General features: G+C 42.2%; 1 protein-coding gene and 1 pseudogene across 1 annotated transcript; one reads left to right on the forward strand and one right to left on the reverse strand.

Moving 5' to 3' along the window:
• Positions 1-2264: 2264 nt before the first annotated feature.
• On the reverse strand, positions 2265-20025 carry LOC134210862 (uncharacterized). The gene is made up of 7 exons (XM_062687237.1): positions 18204-20025; positions 17239-18150; positions 17132-17173; positions 3029-4034; positions 2772-2923; positions 2534-2704; positions 2265-2467 (listed from the first exon to the last, which is right to left on the reverse strand). The coding sequence occupies exons 1-7, from the start codon at positions 19925-19927 to the stop codon at positions 2311-2313; spliced, it is 4164 nt and encodes a 1387-aa protein (XP_062543221.1). The 5' UTR covers positions 19928-20025; the 3' UTR covers positions 2265-2310.
• On the forward strand, positions 4749-8651 carry LOC134215256 (uncharacterized; annotated as a pseudogene).
• Positions 20026-20550: the final 525 nt, after the last annotated feature.

Genomic DNA, 20550 nt, shown 5'->3' on the forward strand with positions numbered 1-20550 from the left:
TAAGTACTGAGGATATGGTGTCGTACTTCTTGTTTGGCTACCGGAATACTTGTTTGGAGGATGGATATACGTTTCCTTCCGAAAGATTGTTTAGTTTTTAAGCCGAAGACGCTGTTGGATTTACTCCATCCAAAGAATAGTTTTAAGCATCATTCGACGAAACCAAAGGAAGTGGATAAATGTATTGTAAATAGTCCTAGTCCCAAGAAACATGACTGGATTGACAAGTTGCGTCCTGGAGATATTGTTTACTATAAGAATTTCAGACCTACGGATATTCGTAGATGGTTAGAAGCCAAATTTCTCAGACGTATCTCCTCACGTGTTTTTCAGGTTTCCGTTGGAGGGAGAGTTTACTCCGCTCATCGAAATCAGCTGAAGCTGGTGGGCACCCCAAAGCGCCGAGGTTTGTTCTTGGGGAGGAGCGAGAGGGTCCAGCGAAGAAAGCGTGCTAGAGAGGACGATGACGAAGACGTTAGGTTAAGCGACGACGAAGACGACTTTTATGGTTTTCCTTCGGATTCTTTCATCTACGGTGACGGGGATGGTCGTAACGGGGTCACGGGTCGTGGTCCTGAGGCAAGGTTTGGTGTTTCGCGCCGTCGAAGTGAGTCGTCAGTAGACGATGATCAGCGAGGGTCGTCGAGTTTGCCGCCTGAGCAGGTTGATCCGCAGGCTGGTCCATCGAAGCGAGTGTCGAGCCGATCGTCACCATCGAAGAACCGTGTGGAAAGTGTCCGACGTTCGGAGCGACTAAAACGTCTCAAGAAAGATGTCGAATTTAAATATTATTGAACTATTGTGTGTTTTAAAAAAGTTTAACTGCCACAGAGGCGGTCAAAAGTGGACTAGTTTATCGGTAGTTATGTTTTGCCGAGTTCTGATGTTGTTTAGCGGTAGTGAAGTTTAGCCGCATGTTGAAATGTTTACGGCAGTCGAGTTTTGCCGGTTGTTTAAAGTTTAAGCAGTAGTGAAGTTTTGCTGCAATCGATTGTTAATATGTTCAAACTAAAAGGGGGAGAACTGTAGTATCCGCCCCTAGCTACACTACTGGCTGTCTGGTACAGCAGTAGCAATCGATCAAATAAAAGATCAGTTTTATCACTGACTGCACACCCGAGCAGACGCGCGTTTACCTGTATCACTTACAGTATCACGGTCTCGATAGTAATTAGTTTAAAGAACCCAATCTCCCACTAGTATATTACAAGATCGTGCCTCAGATGAGCCACAATGAACCCGTATGCACACCCGTGCACGTTTCTTGCATGGGTGAATTTCGCGTCCTGTATCCTGTCTATGGGTTTGTCCGAGGTCATAACTATGCCGCTAACAAGCATGGCATTCCAATCATTTTAGGAACGTGAGCATGCTGATATGACGTGCTCCACCGATTCTACTTCAGACTTCACCTATGTATTCCGTATATGTAGCCCGGGAAGTCTGCAATTCCGAACCTATGCAAGAATTTGCACTTTTCCAAAAACAAAAACCAAATTTTCTTCAGAAATAAGTTTCAGTATTTTTTTATTTATATAAAATTGTGTGTTAAATTCACTACTGGATAAAAATATGTTACAAATATTCATATTCTTTGTTTTCACTAATATTTCAAATTTTGCACAGAATAATTGCATTTTGGACTTTTTTTTGTTTCCTTGTTATTTTTTTATTCCCCCCCCCCCCTCGTACCTTCCAAGAGCCGTCGGACATAAAATAAATTTAATATTTGTATGGGCCTTATTTCTATCTTTCAACTTTACGACTAAGTTGCAATTTTCCCTTATGTTGTGAATACAATGATACCTTTTTTTTGCTCGATACCAACGAGTGAAAACTTACTTTTCAAACATTCCCAGGACACATTCAAGGGCTTAAGATTATAGCATATTCAGACTACGAGCTTCATCAGTTGATAAACTTATGTACTTACTTTGGGTCCTGGTACAAAGGGCTGACTTGAAAGATCTCCAACCTGGGCTAGGATGTCCAGCTGACGGTTTAACCAATTGGCAGGTTGGATTTCGGACGACTGTTTTATTTCTTTATGAAGACTAACTTGATAAAGAGCGTGTATGTAATAATTTCGGGATTATTGTAATGTCTCATAAACTTAAAATGCGCAGAATAAGGGCGGACTATCAATCAGTAAAGACAAAAATTGGGCTTGGTTCTTATTAACGGGTAAACTGTACTGCTGGCCGATAACTGTTGTTATAAGTATCAACGATTAAGAATTTTCTTTTCAAGAAATTATAAAATAATCATTGTAATACGTATTTCTATTTCAAATCAACTATAAAACATTCGTCAACAATCAATCACGTGATGCTGTTTAGCATATTCCCACATAAAAATAGCACCAGTTACATGAACATTCAATGAACGCACCACACCAAATTGAGGAATTTCGACAATTATATCCAGATGCGAGATGATTTGCGCCGGTAAACCTTCTTTCTCATGCCTACGAACAGAAGGAAAAGTTTTTCAATCATTATCAACAAATCTTTTGCATTCGCTGACAGCTCACCCCAGCACCAAAATTGACCGCTTCGGAAACTTAATCTTCTGTATTGGTCGGCTGCCGGTCGTTTGCTCCGCACCAACAATAGAATAGCCTTTGGATTTCATCTCCAGAAGATAGTCCACAATCTGAAAGGATTTCAGCTCCCCAATGTTCAGCCACTTTTCGGCCGTCATACTAAAGGTTTAAAAAGAAAACCTATGTTGGACCAAAGGCGAGATCAAATTCATTCCTCTGAACTTACCTCAAGGCTTGAAACTCTTTGTTCTCTAAATCCTTCAAAGAATTGACGATAAACTGCGTTACAGCGAATATTTCACTACTTCGAGCTAGGCCACCTAGGTTGGGTGGCCTGTTGACTAAACTGGCGACAACTATCATCCCTTCCAAGTTATCCTACAATTATATAGTTGATCATAAGTGTACACATTAGCTAAATTATTAGTCATAGACAAAATAAGCGCCCGTGGAAAAGATAACTTTTTCTTGTTAGAAACTTACCTTCTTTTTCAAGCAAAACTTCTCCGGCAAGTTCGTCAATAGTTCTAACGCCGGCTCCAAACACTTCAGCGGTACAATCTTTTTCTGAATATGATCCGAACCGCCGAAGCCCTGATTGAGAAAAAGATTCTCCTTTTTCTCGCTGGTCAACTCATCGAATTCCACGGCCACGCCCAGGTTATTTTCGTTCAACTGCAACACTTCGAAGCACTCCTTCAGTACTTTGGTAGAGACCACATCTTCCGAGGCCATCCTGGACACTCTGGGAATATTGTTGAACACATTTTCCAACGTCAGCAGGTTGTCGTAATCGAAGATACTGTTGAAGCGGAAATCCTTCATACATTTCTCCAGGTTCTTCTCCACGTTGCCCTGCTTGAGGTAACTATTGATGGCACAGAAGATGTTACTGAATGGACACTGATCCGGTCTGTTTGGCTTCTCGTAGAACTTTTCCAATAATTTGGAGATAGTAATTTGCGCGTACAGACGTGTGGAAAAGTTTTGTGCCATGGTCCATGGCAGCAAGAAGTTAATGTATTCGGCATCGAGGTAGTTGGTTTTACAGCATCGCAACCACAAAATGACGAACACCGACTGTACCCCCGACACCTTAACTTTGTCGTTTTTGAGCGAGTTGATTATGGTGAGCGTATCGATCGAGGAATCAGCGAGGATCAGTTCGATGAGGTAATTTATGTTCGGTTGATTCGTCTCGTACAGGACGATTTCCAGCAGGGAGTACGGTTTGGTTCCCGTTAGCTTGACGACCACGCAAAGAGCTTGGATTATTCGCAGTTTGTGGCGGTGTGTTTGCGAGTCGGCGTAATAGCGCTCCTTGGATTTAGTTATTTGTTGAAACTTTTCCACCAGCATTCGCTCTAGCTTCAGAAGGAAGAGGGTTACATCCGGGTGATTGGTTCTGGCTAAACGGTAAAGAAACAAGACGCAAAGTATACGAACTCGAGCATCCGATTGAAGTGGGGTTGTTGGTGTGTAGAGTAATCTGGAATGAGGTCAATATAAATCAAATTAGCTGAGTGATTAAAAAGAAATCTTGTTGGTAGGGGCAGTGTCGATAAATATGGATTGTAGGGGCAGTGTAGACAAAAAAATGCATCGTGCATACACTAGGGGCAGCATTATTTATTTCTCAGACTAAGGCCAGAGTGGCCTGTGCAGTAAATAAAAGTCTTCTTCATTCAACTCGGTCCATGGCTGCACGTCACCCGCAGTCTAGGGAGGGTCCGCAAATCATCGTCCACTTGATCGATCCACCTTGCTCGCTACGCACCTCGCCTTTTTGTGCCCGTCGGATCGTTGTCGAGAACCATTTTCACCGGGTTATTGTCCGACATTTTGGCTACGTGCCCGGCCATCAATCAAGTGAATATAGCAGCCAGACGTAAGTTCGTTAACTTGGAAATCAATGGGCATCCGGTAAGGCGACAACTAGACAGCGCAGCAGACATTACGGTGATTTCTTCAGACGTTTACAAGCAAATCGGCAAGCCCATAGGTAATTCAGCATCCATCAACGTTGTCAAAAAATCCGGTGACAACATGGGTCTGGGTAGCCGAATTTGAATGTACTGTTACTTTGAACGAAGTTGTGAAGCAAGCAGTGGCGCCGGGTGTGGGTGGGACAAGTAGGACATGTCCTACGTATAAAAATACCTAGGTAGGACAGTCGACTCGAAGCATTGCCCTACCCATGAATATGGCACTATGGTAAGAAAATACCATATGAATAACTAAAAGATCTAATACTATCATTTAAACGTTTCAAATTTAATCAAATGTTTGAAAGTTTATCAGAGGTTAAACTGACAAACTAAAAAGTTTCAATTATGTATTGAGATTTTCCAAAAAGTCTTGAAGTTTCTAATAGTTTCTGCTCTTCCATAAAATTGTTGAAATTTTTCTGGAAGTACGTAATTATTTCTGCTAGTTCAGGGAGGCTCAGATAATTTTCTGAAATTTTATAATAACTGAAACACCGATAGGTGAATTAAACAAAAGTTGAATATTTAAACGATGATATACAGCTTAGCTTAATTTAGCTTAGGCTGACTGTACTTGTCAATGGTTGCTTCTCCGTGACTTTAGTGATGAACTCTAAATTAAGAAAAATCACTCTAATAAAGAAAAAAAAATCTCCGTGACTTATCAGAACTGATGTAAATTGCGCTACGATCCAAGTGAATAAAAGTTGAGATTTAACACCTATTCTAGATATACACGATTCATAACGCTCAAATTTAGATCAATTACGGCGCCAGTCACTTGGGAAAGGAGAGAAATATAAGTGTGTAGTTTTTTATGCATGATGTGTGGGCACGTTGTATTTGCGGCATTTCTGCAATATCTGGTATGGCGTACAGCGAACACCTGGCCCGTGGTAGAGCATTTGCTTATAAATTCCGGCTGGTACTGCACCACGATCTTGCAATAGGTGTTAGTCGACGGCAGAACATTTGAGAGAGCACCTTGTATGCGGTGTTCAGCAATGTGGTAGCGCGGTAGTTGCTACAATCCAGTTTATCGTACTTTTTTTGGCCGGGACACACGACACCTTCCATCCACTCATGCGGCAGAACCTCATTCATCCAAATCTTGGTAAATATGTACCCAGTGCATCGTTCTAGCCAGTGCCTCACCACCGTATTTAAACAGCTCTCCTGGTATTTGATCAACCCCCAGGGCTTTGATGTTTGCAGCCGCCCAATTCCTTTCTGGAATTTGTGGAGATCCGGAGCCGGAAAACGTATGACCTGAGCGCGTGCTTCTAGGTTCGTCACCATACCGTAATTGTTTCCTGGAACATTGCCATTTAGTTGCTCTCCGTAGTGCTGCCGCAACCTTTGGATCACCATAGCCTCGTTCGTAAGAAGATTTCCGTTTATGTCCTTACACTTTTTAAAAAACTTTCGTGTGTTATTGGCGCGGTCTCTTCACGGTCTCGATCTTCCTGCTAGCGCTTTTTGTTTCGGAAAATTGAGTTTTGTTTGATTCATTTGCATCGTGACCTACGCATTCGCCCTCATCAGAGATGCATCCTGAACAGAACATGAGCTAAGAGCGTGCCTTGGTGTTTTTAGTTTTGGGTTGGTACGCAAGCAAAAACGACCGTGGTAACGAACCCAACTAACATTTGAGGTGAATGTAATCGTTCTTAAAGCTACTTTTATTCAACTTGAAATTGTATAAAGGGCATGTACAATTCATTGAAGCTTCTAAACAAACATTACACCTACAAATATGGCGAACTTAACCAGCATTTGGTACTCTTAAACAACTTGTTTACATTTATAATAAAACTGCTATACAACAATTATAAAAGATTTAAGTCCATCATCGCTTGTAAAATCCATATTCACACATCTTACAGCCGTTTTTCAAAGATTCGCTGAATAATTGTCATATAGATTTTACGTAAGCATAAACATTTTCAACCAAATGACAGAAACAAGATAAGTGTAGCAATACAACTTATGTTGCCTCTATATCACCACAAAATATCACCTACTCAACACTGGTTCAAAAACTGCTTATATTACGCTGTCTCAGCTTATTTGCTTCCTTGTATCGTGGTTAACAAGATTATACAGCGATAATACAGCATTTGAAAAGCTTTTATGCAGTTGGATGTCATAACTCATATATGATCTATTCATAAAAATTGATTGTATAGGGATTTATTTAATGCTTATGACTAAGCTTACAAAGCTAAAAAAGATATAAAATAATTTTCAACCATTCACTACTACTGTTCTGGAATGGTATTATTTCGCTGCAAATATTTTTGAGTATTTAGAATTAGGTACCATATCTTTACTTAAACCTTTGATCATTTTTATTCACTCATATCTTCTGGTGTGACGTTGATTTTTCCCTCGGAGCCACGATGGATGTTATGGAAATCAATAATAAAAGATAAATCTTATATATAAAAATGAAATGGTCTGTTCATATCCGCATAACTCGAAAACGGCTGAATGGATTTTTTTCATTTCTTCAACAGAAACATTCATTATAGTTTCCGACGGGTTTATATGATATTTCCTAATGCGAAAATTACGAGTAAAGTTGAGCAAATCGTGAAAAACTAAAATTGTGATTCCTATGCGAACTTTGCATGGGCAGTTCGGAACGCACATTCTCGCCTACTGTGCAGGACAACGTCTGCCGGGTCAACTAGTAGATAATAAAAGATAAGAAAAGATATATGATATATGATAATTGATGCTTCGAACAGATTTCGATGCTGTATAAATGTTTAGGTTAGTAACCTTTAGCTAAATAAGCTTTAAACATTCGGGACACTTCACATTCTGATAGCAACGAGATCAGTGATGCCAAAAAGCAGCTGGATTTTATCATTGAAAAAATATTAGAGAGCAAATATAAATGGATTGAAGAAGAACGGAGAGTTTTGAAAAACGATTTGTTAATCATAAAAAAAAATCATGAAAAATGTGAATTCATATTTGCAAAAGTATTTTAAATTTGTTTTACGATTTAACGGAAAAATGAAAAAAAAATAAAAATAAAATATTGGAAACTTATCGAAAACTGGCACCACTTACTCTCAGACTGCATAACCAGCACTAAAAAAGTAATTTTGCATTCTGTCGCTCGCGTTCCTTGGAGTTTTTTTTATTGTAAAATTCAAGTGGAGTAATAAAATAGCTGAAATAATGATCCAAACTACTGGTAAATATACTAAGTAGAATACTAAGTACAAACGTACGAGGCAGGACGGCCTGTGCTGACGACGGTTCTCAGCCAAGTATTTCTTGGAACAAAATGCTTTGCAAAGTAAAAAGACATTTCATCCCCACGTTTAGCGAAGCGGAACAGGAGCTGATTGAACTATCAGGTGTTAATACCGATTCTGATATTGGAAAGCCTCCTGTTCAGAAAATTCGGAAGAAAGCGCCTAAAATCGAAAGCTTGACCGGTATGGATTTAAACATGCATTTCGCGAAAGAAAATATAAAATAATGTTCAACCATTCACTACTACTGTCCGGTTGAATTAATTTTTTTTAGAAAATATAGCTAAAGCTGCTAGTATTCTGCATTCCTGTTACAAAATTGCAAACCATTGATCTGAACTAGCGTCGTAACTAGCGTGATCAATTTGGATGAGGTAAATCTTAAGATTTGTTCTTCTTTTTGTATTTATGATTTGCTTATTATTTTCGACTCTTTAAACTTGAAAAATTCTCATTTTATTTATATTTTCATTCACTCTATGCCCCTGAATTTAGACAACACTTAACACCGTCGCTATGAAGGAGGAAATAATATACAGCATTGAGAGTGCCAAGACAGAAATCATAACCAGCGTCAAGGAACACGTCGAGAAGCTGATGGCGAAGACGATGGCAGCCATGAAAAGTGATTTCGAAGCTAAACTGGAACTTATTCGAGAATCTACTGTCACTGAGGGAGGAAGCAAGCATGACATACAGTTTATGTTTCACCCGGTCTCAACCATAGAAGAACTTCAAACGCTGAGTACGCGTTGGTATTGGTATGTTTTATTCAAACATTATTGTGCTTGTTCTGCATCTCGTATGGCTCGAGAATTGTCGATTTCGACACGTCTCACGTGAGACGACCGTGTATGGTAGGTATCGACAATTCGAAACGCCTCATCCCATACGAGACACAGAATGAACACATATATAAGTGATTAACTTCCGCACAATGTTGTTTGATTGTAGGTAATTGTGCGTAACGCTTTATCTACAGCGATATGTGTTTAATGCGTATTACTATGTAACGATAAATAATAATTCATAAATCAACTTTCTTTTTTCAATTTTAGATGCGACATATGAAACAACTGATTGGATCTACGGGTGACCAATACAATGGCCAAAACATATGCTATGAGTTGGTGGATCGATTTTTCGACAGGAAGTTCATGACTAAATGCTCATGGACCGGGCTAAGTCGAACTGATGTCCCTAAGATAGCGATTCAAAACTTCAAAAATACGCTGGATGTTTTCTTTTCTATCGTCAAGAGCGTGAATGAGCATTTCTCACAAAAGGCTATGAACGATTTTTTCAAATCAATCACGAGAAATTCGAAAAAACGAAGTGAAGCTAATCTGATGCGACAATCTGCTATCTAGCGCCGGTGTCGTAAAAAATGTGATTCATTCAAATCCTGATTACAATGATGCTCTGTGCCATTCAACATCCATCGAGGCATTTGATGTATATTGCATAATATAGGCCATAACTGATGCTTAGAACACTTGTGAATAGGCAATCCGTCGACGTTTACGTTGAGTTGAATGACAATATTTTGGTCCAAATCCTTGAAAGCGTTGCGTAGGCAAGTTTCCAGCACTTGATGCCAATACTGCCCACCTGGAATATTACCAACCGCTGTCGTTTTTGGAGTATGCAACAAAGTTCTTGGGTCCGTAGGGAGGCCTGTATCACTATATTCATGTTTGATGATTGTTAAAAGTTCTTTCACCGCCTGATGGTTTATGTTGTACTTAATTGCCCATTGTTGCAAGGCTACGTTAGAACTGTTCCGGCTGTATTCCTTAATTATGGTGCAGTTTTCAAAATCACCTGTTTCTGGCGTTGAATAAGAGCTGGGGCAGTGAGTGTGTTCAGCATTATCAGTAGTTTTAACGCTGTTTAAAAGATTGATCTCACAAAGCGACATTTCACGTCGATTAGCGAGTACTGAAGCATTGAAATTTTTTCACATGATTGGTATTTACATTTCTTAAATTATAGACAAACCTGAAATGCTGCAGCTCTGCTGAAGAAGTTATGTGCAACTGCCTGCTTGATTAGAACCACGGTCAGAATCGGAATACAGGTTCCGTATACGTTTCATAGTTCTTTTTTGAACATCTTAGATCGAAACTAAACTCCGATTTACAAAATGAATTCAAAACACTATACTGACAGACTGTGTGATTGCGGTTTTGACGAAGCTGTTCATTTCAACCTTGATGATGGTTATTCAACTTCATTTAACGTGTGTCTATAAAAGCTGTGTGTATGTAAAAAAAAGTATTTATGTTGTTTTTACACAGCTCACGTTAATATTAGTTGCTCTTTGTTGCCCTAAAGCAAGTTTACACAACGTTGAAATGATTTAGAAAATAGCTTAGCGTGATAACCTAATAATAGTTTTTAAAAAGCTGCATAACAGCTTTCGCGCATTTTTATTCAATTAAAAAACGATGCTGTATAATGGCTTCTAATTAGTTGTTAGAACATTTTTCAGCTATTTTTATGTAACTTATGACTTATGAGGCGTTTGTTGCTTTAATACAGCTTCTATATGATGCATGAGCTAGTAACACTAGCTTATTCGACCAAAAATGTTAGTTGGGAAGGTTCCATAGATTTGGAAATATGTAAAAATATACGAGCCTGCTTGATTTCCATCCGCTAGATGTCCACGTGTTCCATTACTAGACGAAAAATGTGTAGCATGCCGTCGCTTGAATTGTTTTCCTAGGATACAAGTTGCTATGTTAGGCTAGTGCTCTTGGACAGTGTGCTGTGTTCAGAACGTTTTGAACACTCATTCTCCTTTTCAGAATGCATCTATGGCTCTCATACGGTGTTGCAGCAATATAACCCATGCTGCATTCATCCCCTCCACTAACTGCTCCCATTCGCCGTCATACCAGTTGGTTTCTCTGATTCAGAAGTACCATGCCTAGGGGGCAGCAGGGACTATGTCCAAGGGCTTGACGATCCCTCCCCAGGCCATCTGCGAGTTGTGGCGCCTGCCTAGGATGTGGCGGGGTTTGACAGTGGGCCCTGTTAAACCTCTATAAAAAGCTGCATGTATCCGCAAGTAGGCTCCGCCAAAGCGACCGTGTGCCGCTCAAAACGCACAAGCCCAAGTCCTGGTGTTAGGTGGGACGCTAAACAGCCCTGACACGACGGCCCTCCGGCGAGACAGGAGGTTTGCGCAGGGCGGCTACAAGACGGTAGACTAGCCCAAGAATACGCGCAGCAGCTGGAAGTGGCACTCCCAACGGAAGAGCAGCTAGGCGCAGCGTCTCTTGAAGATGGCTGGAGAGATATTCGATCCGCCATTGGTAGCACCACAACCGCTGCACTTGGCACGGTGCCCACGGATCAGAGAAACGACTGGTATGACGGCGAATGTGAGCAGTTAGTAGAAGAGAAGAATGCAGCATGGGCGAGATTGCTGCAACACCGCACGAGGGCGAACGAGGCACGATATAAACAGGCGCGGAACAGACAAAACTCGATTTTCCGGAGGAAAAAGCGTCAGCAGGAAGATCGAGACCGTGAAGAGACGGAGGAACTGTACCGCGCTAATAACACACGAAAGTTCTATGAGAAGTTGAACCGTTCACGTAATGGCCACGTGCCACAGCCTGATATGTGTAAGGACATAAACGGGAACCTTCTTACAAACGAGCGTGAGGTGATCCAAAGGTGGCGGCAGCACTACGAAGAGCACCTGAATGGCGATGTGGCAGACGAAGATGGCGGTATGGTGATGGACCTGGGAGAACGCGCGCAGGACATAATTTTACCGGCCCCGGATCTCCAGGAAATCCAGGAGGAGATTGGCCGGCTGAAGAACAACAAAGCCCCTGGGGTTGACCAACTACCAGGAGAGCTATTTAAACACGGTGGTGAGGCACTGGCTAGAGCGCTGCACTGGGTCATTACCAAGATTTAGGAGGAGGAAGTTTTTCAGCAGAAGTGGATGGAAGGTGTCGTGATTGTAGCAACTACCGCGCAATCACATTGCTGAACGCCGCCTACAAGATACTCTCCCAAATTTTATGCAGTCGACTAGCACCAATTGCAAGGGAGTTCGTGGGGCAGTACCAGGCGGGTTTTATGGGCGAACGCTCCACCACGGACCAGGTGTTCGCCATTCGCCAAGTACTGCAGAAGTGCCGCGAATACAACGTGCCCACACATCATCTATTCATCGACTGCAAAGCCGCATATGATACAATCGATCGGGACCAGCTATGGCAGCTAATGCACGAAAACGGATTTCCGGATAAACAGACACGGTTGATCAAAGCGACGATGGATCGGGTGATGTGCGTAGTTCGAGTTTCAGGGGCATTCTCGAGTCCCTTCGAAACCCGCAGAGGGTTACGGCAAGGTGATGGTCTTTCGTGTTTGCTATTCAACATCGCTTTGGGAGGGGTAATACGTAGAGCAGGGATTAACACGAGTGGTACAATTTTCAATAAGTCCGTCCAACTATTTGGCTTCGCCGACGAAATAGATATTATGGCACGTAACTTTGAGAAGATGGAGGAAGCCTACATCAGACTGAAGAGGGAAGCCAAGCGGATCGGACTAGTCATCAACACGTCGAAGACGAAGTACATGATAGGAAGAGGTTCAAGAGAAGACAATGTGACTCACCCACCGAGAGTTGGCATCGGTGGTGACGAAATCGAGGTGGTAGAAGAATTTGTGTACTTGGGCTCACTGGTGACTGCCGAAAATGATACCAGCAGAGAAATTCGGAGACGTATAGTGGCTGGAAATCGTACATACTTTGGACTCCGCAAGACGCTCCGATCGAATAGAGTTCGCCGCCGTACCAAACTGACAATCTACAAAACGCTCATTAGACCGGTAGGCTACGGACACGAGACCTGGACGCTGCTCGTGGAGGACCAACGCGCACTCGGAGTTTTCGAAAGGAAAGTGCTGCGTACTATCTATGGTGGGGTGCAGATGGCGGACGGTACGTGGAGGAGGCGAATGAACCACGAGTTGCATCAGCTGTTGGGAGAACCATCCATCGTTTGCACCGCGAAAATCGGACGACTGCGGTGTTCCGGGCACGTAGCCAGAATGTCGGACAATAACCCGGTGAAAATGGTTCTCGACAACGACCCGACGGGCACAAGAAGGCGAGGTGCGCAGCGGGCAAGGTGGATCGATCAGGTGGAAGATGACTTGCGGACCCTCCGTAGACTGCGTGGCTGGCGACGTGTAGCCATGGACCGAGCCGAATGGAGAAGACTCTTATATACCGCACAGGCCACTTCGGCCTTAGTCTGAATAAATAAATAATAATAATGCCTAGTGCAGCAGGGCAGGTGCTACCAAAGCTACCAATTTTACAACATTGACGGTATAAGTAATTCCCAGTCCACTAAACTTTTAACAAGCTCAGACATTCCTCAAGAAAGCCATATTGGTTCTTTGATATTCCTTTTGTATTTCAACGAACGCAAAAATTGGACATTTTCAACCCCCCTTCCCCATATGTCACACTTTTTGTATGAATCATTTAAAAATTGTGTATGCCCCCTCCCCCTCTAAGCGTTACGTAATTTATGGAAGCTCCCTAATGTGCTACGAGGACCGCGAGTGTCGTATGCGTATGATATAAAGCTTTATCCACCGATATTTTATTAGTATTAAATTAATTGGAATAATTATCCCGAGATGAGCCATCCTAGGGCTGCAAGTCTTGTTAATAAAGATATTTGAACCAAAGGAATAAGCATCATTAGGACCTAAGATGTCTGTTGATGTATTAAACAATGAACCTCCACTATAGAATATCATGTCGTAACCAGTTCCATGATTTAAGCTTTCAAACATTAACCATTGAATAGTCGTTAGTTAGGGCTGCAAAATGGTGGGTTGACATCAAGGAAGGAGCGCCCAACAGAGCTCTGGTCCCCACAAGTCCCTATCTCACGCTTCCACGGGTCGTCCGATGACAAAAGACCGCCAGCTAAGGGTTGTGTACTTAGCTGGTAGTGCAGCCTGGGCACTGTTGTCCTTCTGACATCAGCTAGAGTGAGAAGGTACGCCTCGAGCGTCTGTTTACCAGGAGGTGCGGCTCAAACAGCGTCTGCCTGGTACCCAGCGACTGATTAACGAAATGCTGTATCGCGTCAGCTATACCTAAGGTGGCAGCCCCATCATCGCGATGTAGGTAACGCGACCCCGGTAAGGTAGCTTACTGAAGCCTCTCAAATACCACGAAAAATGGAGATAGAAGAAAAAGAGAACGTTATTTTTGGCAACCGACCCGGCAACGAAATACATGGAATGTCCGGACCGGTACCTGGAATGTCAGGACCCTAAATGAAGCTGGACGAGTGAGCGTTCTGGCTCGTGAACTGCAGAAGGTTGGAGTGAACGTGACTGCTATTCAAGAAGTCCGATGGCCTAGATCCGGAGAACGTGAATTCCGAGCCGTGGACCCCACGACCAATACTGCATTCAAGTATAACATCTATCACAGCGGCGGTGAAAAAGCAGAGCATGGAGTTGGTTTCGTAGTGATGGGCAAGCAGATGAAGCGAGTGATGCGGTGGAAACCCATTAGCGAACGAATCTGTGTGTTGAGGATACGGTACAAATTCTTCAATTACAGCCTAATCAACGTATACGCGCCGACAAACGATAAATCCGACGACGTGAAGGACACGTTTTATGAATGTCTTGATAAAGCCTATGGAGAGTGCCCAAAGCATGACGTGAAAATTGTTATCGGAGACGCTAACGCTCAGGTCGGTAGAGAGGACTTTTTCCGTCCCATAATCGGTAGGGAGAGCCTTCACTCCGCTACCAATGACAACGGCCTACGGCTAGTAAATTTTGCTGCTGCCAGAGGGATGGCCATCAGTAGCACCTACTTCGCACGAAAGAACATCCGAAAGCACACCTGGAGACACCCAAATGGTGAAACTTGCAACCAGATAGACCATGTTCTGGTGGATGGGCGCCATTTCTCGGATGTTATCGATGTGCGGACATTCAGAGGTCCGAACATTGACTCTGATCACTACCTCGTTGTCAGTAAAATTCGATCACGGTTGTCAACTGTATCGAACGAAAGATCACAGCGAACGATGCGTTACAATATCCAGCGATTGTCGGCGGAAGGAGTATCGGCTGAGTACCGCCAGAAGCTCGACGAACGGATAAGTGCAATCAACGTTAGCGACAACATAAACGATCTATGGGAGTCGATCCATGGAGCGGTGAGCACAACAGCACGAGAAGTGGTAGGCACTGCACAGAGGCGACCCAAGACGGGATGGTTCGATGTGGAGTGCCAGAGAGTGACAGACGAGAAGAACGTTGCCAGAAGCCGGATGTTGGTGTCAGGTACCCGATCGAATAGAGATCGGTACAAGGAAGCAAGAGCAGCCGAAAAACGAACCCACCGCAGGAAGAAAAAAAGAGTACGAAGAACAAGTGATTAGTGAGGCGCAGGAAAAAATGGAGCAGAACGATATGCGGAGGTTTTATGAGTCTGTCAATGGCGTGCGGAGAAAGACAGCGCCATCTCCCGTCATGTGCAACGACCAACAAGGGAATTTGCTGACAGATAAAACTGAAGTGGCTGCCAGGTGGAAGCAACACTTCGAGACTTTGTTGAATGGAGGAAGTGACGGTGCATCGGTGAACAGAATAAATATTAGCGATGATGGACAAGCTGTAGAGTCACCTACACTAGATGAGGTTAAAAAAGCTGTCAAAGAGCTGAAAACAATAAGGCTGCGGGAAGGACCAGCTCCCGGCTGAACTTCTCAAACATGGCAGTGAGCAGCTTTATGAAGTTCTGCACCATATTATGTCGAAAATATGGGAAGACGAGGAAATGCCTGCTAGCTGGTTGGACGGCCTCATTTGCCCTCTCTTTAAGAAAGGGCACAGACTGGAGTGCGCCAATTACCGAGGAATAACCCTCCTTAATTCGGCGTACAAAATTATGTCCCGTATTCTGTTCAACAGATTGAGACCGCTTGAAGAGTCCTTCGTCGGCGAATACCAAGCAGGTTTTCGTGAGACGGATCAAATGTTTACCCTGAGACAAATCCTTGATAAATTCCGGGAGTACAACTTGCAGACACATCATCTGTTTATTGATTTCAAGGCGGCGTACGATTCAGTGAAACGGAATGAATTATGGCAAATTATGCTTGAACATGGTTTTCCGGCGAAACTGATACGGCTGATTCGTATAACGTTGGACGGATCGAAATCAAGTGTAAGGGTTGCGGATGAAATATCGACGTCATTTGTTACCTTAGATGGATTAAAGCAGGGTGATGCACTCTCGAACCTACTGTTCAATATAGCGCTCGAGGGAGCGATTAGGAGAGCTGTTGTGCAAAGAAGCGGTACCATTATCACAAAATCGCATATGCTCCTGGGATTTGCGGACGATATCGATATTATCGGAATTGATCGCCGTGCCGTGGAAGAGGCTTTTGCGCCTTTTAAGATGGAGACAGCGAGGATTGGACTCACGATCAATACCAGCAAAACGAAGTACATGGTCGCTGGCAATCAACGTGGGTTCATTAGTGGTGGAGGTAGCGAAATAGTGCTGGATGGTGAAAAATTTGAAGTGGTAGAAGAATTTGTGTATCTTGGAACATTAGTGACGTCCGATAATGATGTTACCCGCGAGGTGAAAAGGCGTATTGCAGCTGCAAATAGGGCTTATTACGGACTTCGTAACCAGCTTAAGTCCCGTAGTCTGCAAACGAAAACAAAACTCGCGCTGTATACTACTCTGATTCTTCCGGTGGCTTTATACGGCCATGAGACATGGACGTTAAAGGAGGCTGATCGGAGAGCTCTCGGAGTGTTTGAGCGTAAGATGCTGTGGACAATACTCGGCGGTAAACAGGAGAACAGTATCTGGCGGCGTCGCATGAATCACGAATTGTACCAGGTGTATAAAGGGCTGGATATTATTAAGCTTATACAACACGGCAGACTACGGTGGGCTGGTCACGTTGTTCGTATGCCGGAAGAACGACAAGCGAAGATAATATTTAGTAGAGAACCCGGAAGAGGCCGCAGGCTTCGTGGAAGGCCGCGTACACGATGGCTTTTTGCAGTTGAAGAGGACCTGATGGCGCTCAATGTTCAGGGCGACTGGAAGCGATTGGCCCAGGATCGAGTCCAGTGGAGAAGGATACTCCATTCGGCGTAGGTTCATCGAAGAGCTGTAGCCCATCAAGTATCAAGTAAGTAAGTCGTTAGTTATAGATATAGTTTGTTGTACGGCAGCAAATAAACGAAAAACAAATAAAACAAGTACTTACGTATCAAAGAATTGGCTGGCTACACATGTTTCATCTTCGATCCTGAAAAATTAAAATACAATGAAACATAGCATAAATTGTCATTGCAAGAAAAAGCGAATACTCGCCTCTGCTCTCGTTTTTGGCCATCTCCAAAAACCAAACCCGCAAGAAGCAACTTTCCAAATGCATTCCATTCCAGCAATGTTTCGATCGACAGCAATAGCACTTTCTCAAACAACACATTCGCCAATCCTCCAATGACCGTTGCTTGCTCCAAGAACATCAGAAAATACTCAGTTACGACATCTTTCAGCCATCGACTACATCCGTCATCAAATTCAACACTTCCCGTAAATGGAGTCAAAACGGTGATTACGAATGTTTTCATCAATTTCATAAAGTGATCTGATTTGCGATAGATAAGTATCTCTTTATAACACCTGTCCACCACAGACTTAAGATCGTCGAAATCTTTCTCCTCGTTCAAATTTTTCGCCCCGATCTTGAATGTCTCCGCAACAATTTCCAGAGTGTTGAACAACACATGTACGTCCCCAATGTCAATCAGTTTTGGGTAGTCTTCAATTATCTGAAGTTTGGTCGATAAGTTACCAGTATTGTTCTTCAATTTGAGCAGAAAAATGTCACTCAAAGTATTGAAAACAGATCCATATAAACTTTTGTCTCTATTGTCCGTATGTATTGTTTTTATCAATTCCTCCAATGTGAAGGAAGCTAAGAATTGATCAACCACATCTACTCGATTGAGAAGGGCAACAATATGCACCAACTGCACCGTAATAGCAATGCCTGGAGAATGATAAGACAGTCGATCTATTCGTTTTTGTAAAATGTCTATGAGCTTCTGTTTCTGTTGTTCAACTAATGATGAGAGATGTGTATTTTGTACGAGTTCTTTGTATATATCCAGCGATTTGAGTGCAGTTTCTGAGTTTTGGTTGAAGGTCATAAACAAATCTTCAAGCTTGCAGATCAATTCATTTATGTTGAACAACAAATCTCCGTAGCGTTGAATCCTAAAAACAGCCAAATGTTATATCAAAATCTTTCTAATTAGTATATAATTTACCTTACAGCCAGGAGCAAATCTTGATCGTAAATTTGCTTCAATCCGTGTTCTGTCAATAATAGATTCTCTTGTACATAGGGAATAATCACACCCCTAATTACGTTCTCATCGGAATACTCCACTTTACTTAGTATCCACTGGAAGGACTCTCCATCTATAAGGTGTACTAATTGATTCCAGTCACTAAAATCCGAAAAGCTTTGCTTGGTTACCCTCGAAAGGGTATTCAAATTAAATATGACTTCAACCACAGAAATCTTTTCACTCAAATCTTTTCTGAGAGTCAGCTTAAGCAGCATTCGGGAGAGTTGTAATGATGCTAGGCCTCTGATATTTAAATTCTTGATTGCCAAACTTTGATCAACTAAACTGTTGATTGATTCATTCAAGTTGTACACTTCAGTGGTTGATTCAAGTAGACAATCCAAGACTTCCAGCAAACACATAAAGGGTACAGATCCCCACGATGCATTCTTGAAATTGGACAGTAAAAATGAGCATCCTTTTTTGCCCGAAAAATACTGAACCAGAAGACGCTTCATCTCATTAAAATCCTGAAACACTGTCGTCTTGTTCAGTGCTAGCAGCAGCGCTTCTTCCAACAATTGGCGACGTCCATCGAATTTGCTCTTTCTGAGTAGGTAATCGATCCCCCATCCGGCTACAGCCGAATTGTCATGTGTTAAGATCAATTCCAGAACTGAATGCTTCCAATCAACTGGAATGACGCCCAATTTTTCAATCAAAGGCAAAGCTGGCATTACCAAATGGGTTTGCGTTTCGCTCAAAGTCTCAACTATCGTTACATAGCACTGCCATGCTTCGGTTACACTTCTGGCGTTGTTATTGTTCCACTCGAACAAATCATTTGAAGTGCTGTATTCGGAGATGTCGTTCAAAAAGGCTAGAATATTCTTAATTACAGACATAGCTTCCTTCCTGATCAACTGATCTTTTGATTTGCAATTAGATTTAATGATCTTCCATGTATCTAATGATTGTATGATTATTTGGATTGAATCGTTACAATCTTTCCTCTGGATCAAGGCTTCAATTAGATGGCAGAGCATGAAACTACAATGCTCTTGAGATATACTTCGTCTGCCATTCACAATAGCTCGATGCCATTCTTCAATGACTCCTTGTCTGTTCATCAACAGTTGTAAACATGCCAACGATTTCATTCGTATCTGATGTGACTCCGAATAAAGATTCCTCACTAATGCTTTAATATTCAACTGATGAAATGCCTGTTGCAGTTGCTCCTTCTCTAAAGCCACAATCAACAATGTCCTAAGAATGTCATAAAATAACGGCAACTCAAAGAAATCTTTTTGGAATTTGTTAACGAAGAGCTCAACGTTTCGGCAACAGCTTGCGTCGTCTTCTTCCAGCGCGGCTACCAACCCCAGTATGTTCAGTAACAATCCCAGGCATTCCTCGTTCTTTTGCAAGTACAGATGATTTTGCTCAATCAGCTCTAAAACCTCGCGCATTCCGATTATCGGTTGGGGTTCCGTCCTTGACTGAACGGAAGTGTTTCTTTTATTCAGTTCCAAAATCAGCACATAGACCGTCGCTTCAAGAGCCGGTTTTTGCAGACGACTCACGTTAGCCAAGAATTGTGGCTGATTCCGTGCAAACAGCAACAATTGCTCGTAGATGGTGACGTCTCGTGAGGCCAATTGGCGCAAGAAACTTGTGTGATAGTACCTTACACTCATGTTTAATCACTATTGTATTAATTTTAAATGGTTTTCATGTCTTATATTCAAAAGAATTATTGTACAACAAATTTCGCGAACACTCAGTACCAGCCAAAGTAAATAAATTCTACCAGAAAAAAAAATGTTGACAGTCTTGTTTATCTATTTTCTTTTTGTTTCATTTTTGTTTACAGACAAACAAAAGCTTAACTTCAAAATGTTGGCAGGGATGTTTTTACACGCTAACCTGCATTTACTTAGATAGACTCACACGGAAGAATAAAAGTACCCAGCGTTGAGTTTTTTTAAACTTATTTTTGGGTTTTTTTTTCTCTTCTCTTTCATCCACTCTTTCTTCTGTTGTCAAAAACAAAAGAGCCAATCAATCCAACGACGCCGAATCGCCAATAAATCCAACGAAGCCAATCAATTCAAACATTTGGGTAAATTAATTTTCCGTTGGGTATACTTTTTTAACATGGGAGTAAAGAGCCCCACACATACACAGCAAAAAGAAATGTAATTTGCTCCAATGTAATTCATGCTATGTACTTAAATTCCAATGTAATAGGCATTTTCAGATATAAATTTGCATTCACTTCAACACAATATTACATCGCTCTTCAAATTACACACAAGTA

This window comes from Armigeres subalbatus, chromosome 2 (genome assembly GCF_024139115.2).
Source record: "Armigeres subalbatus isolate Guangzhou_Male chromosome 2, GZ_Asu_2, whole genome shotgun sequence".
Taxonomy (NCBI): Eukaryota; Metazoa; Arthropoda; class Insecta; order Diptera; family Culicidae; genus Armigeres; species Armigeres subalbatus.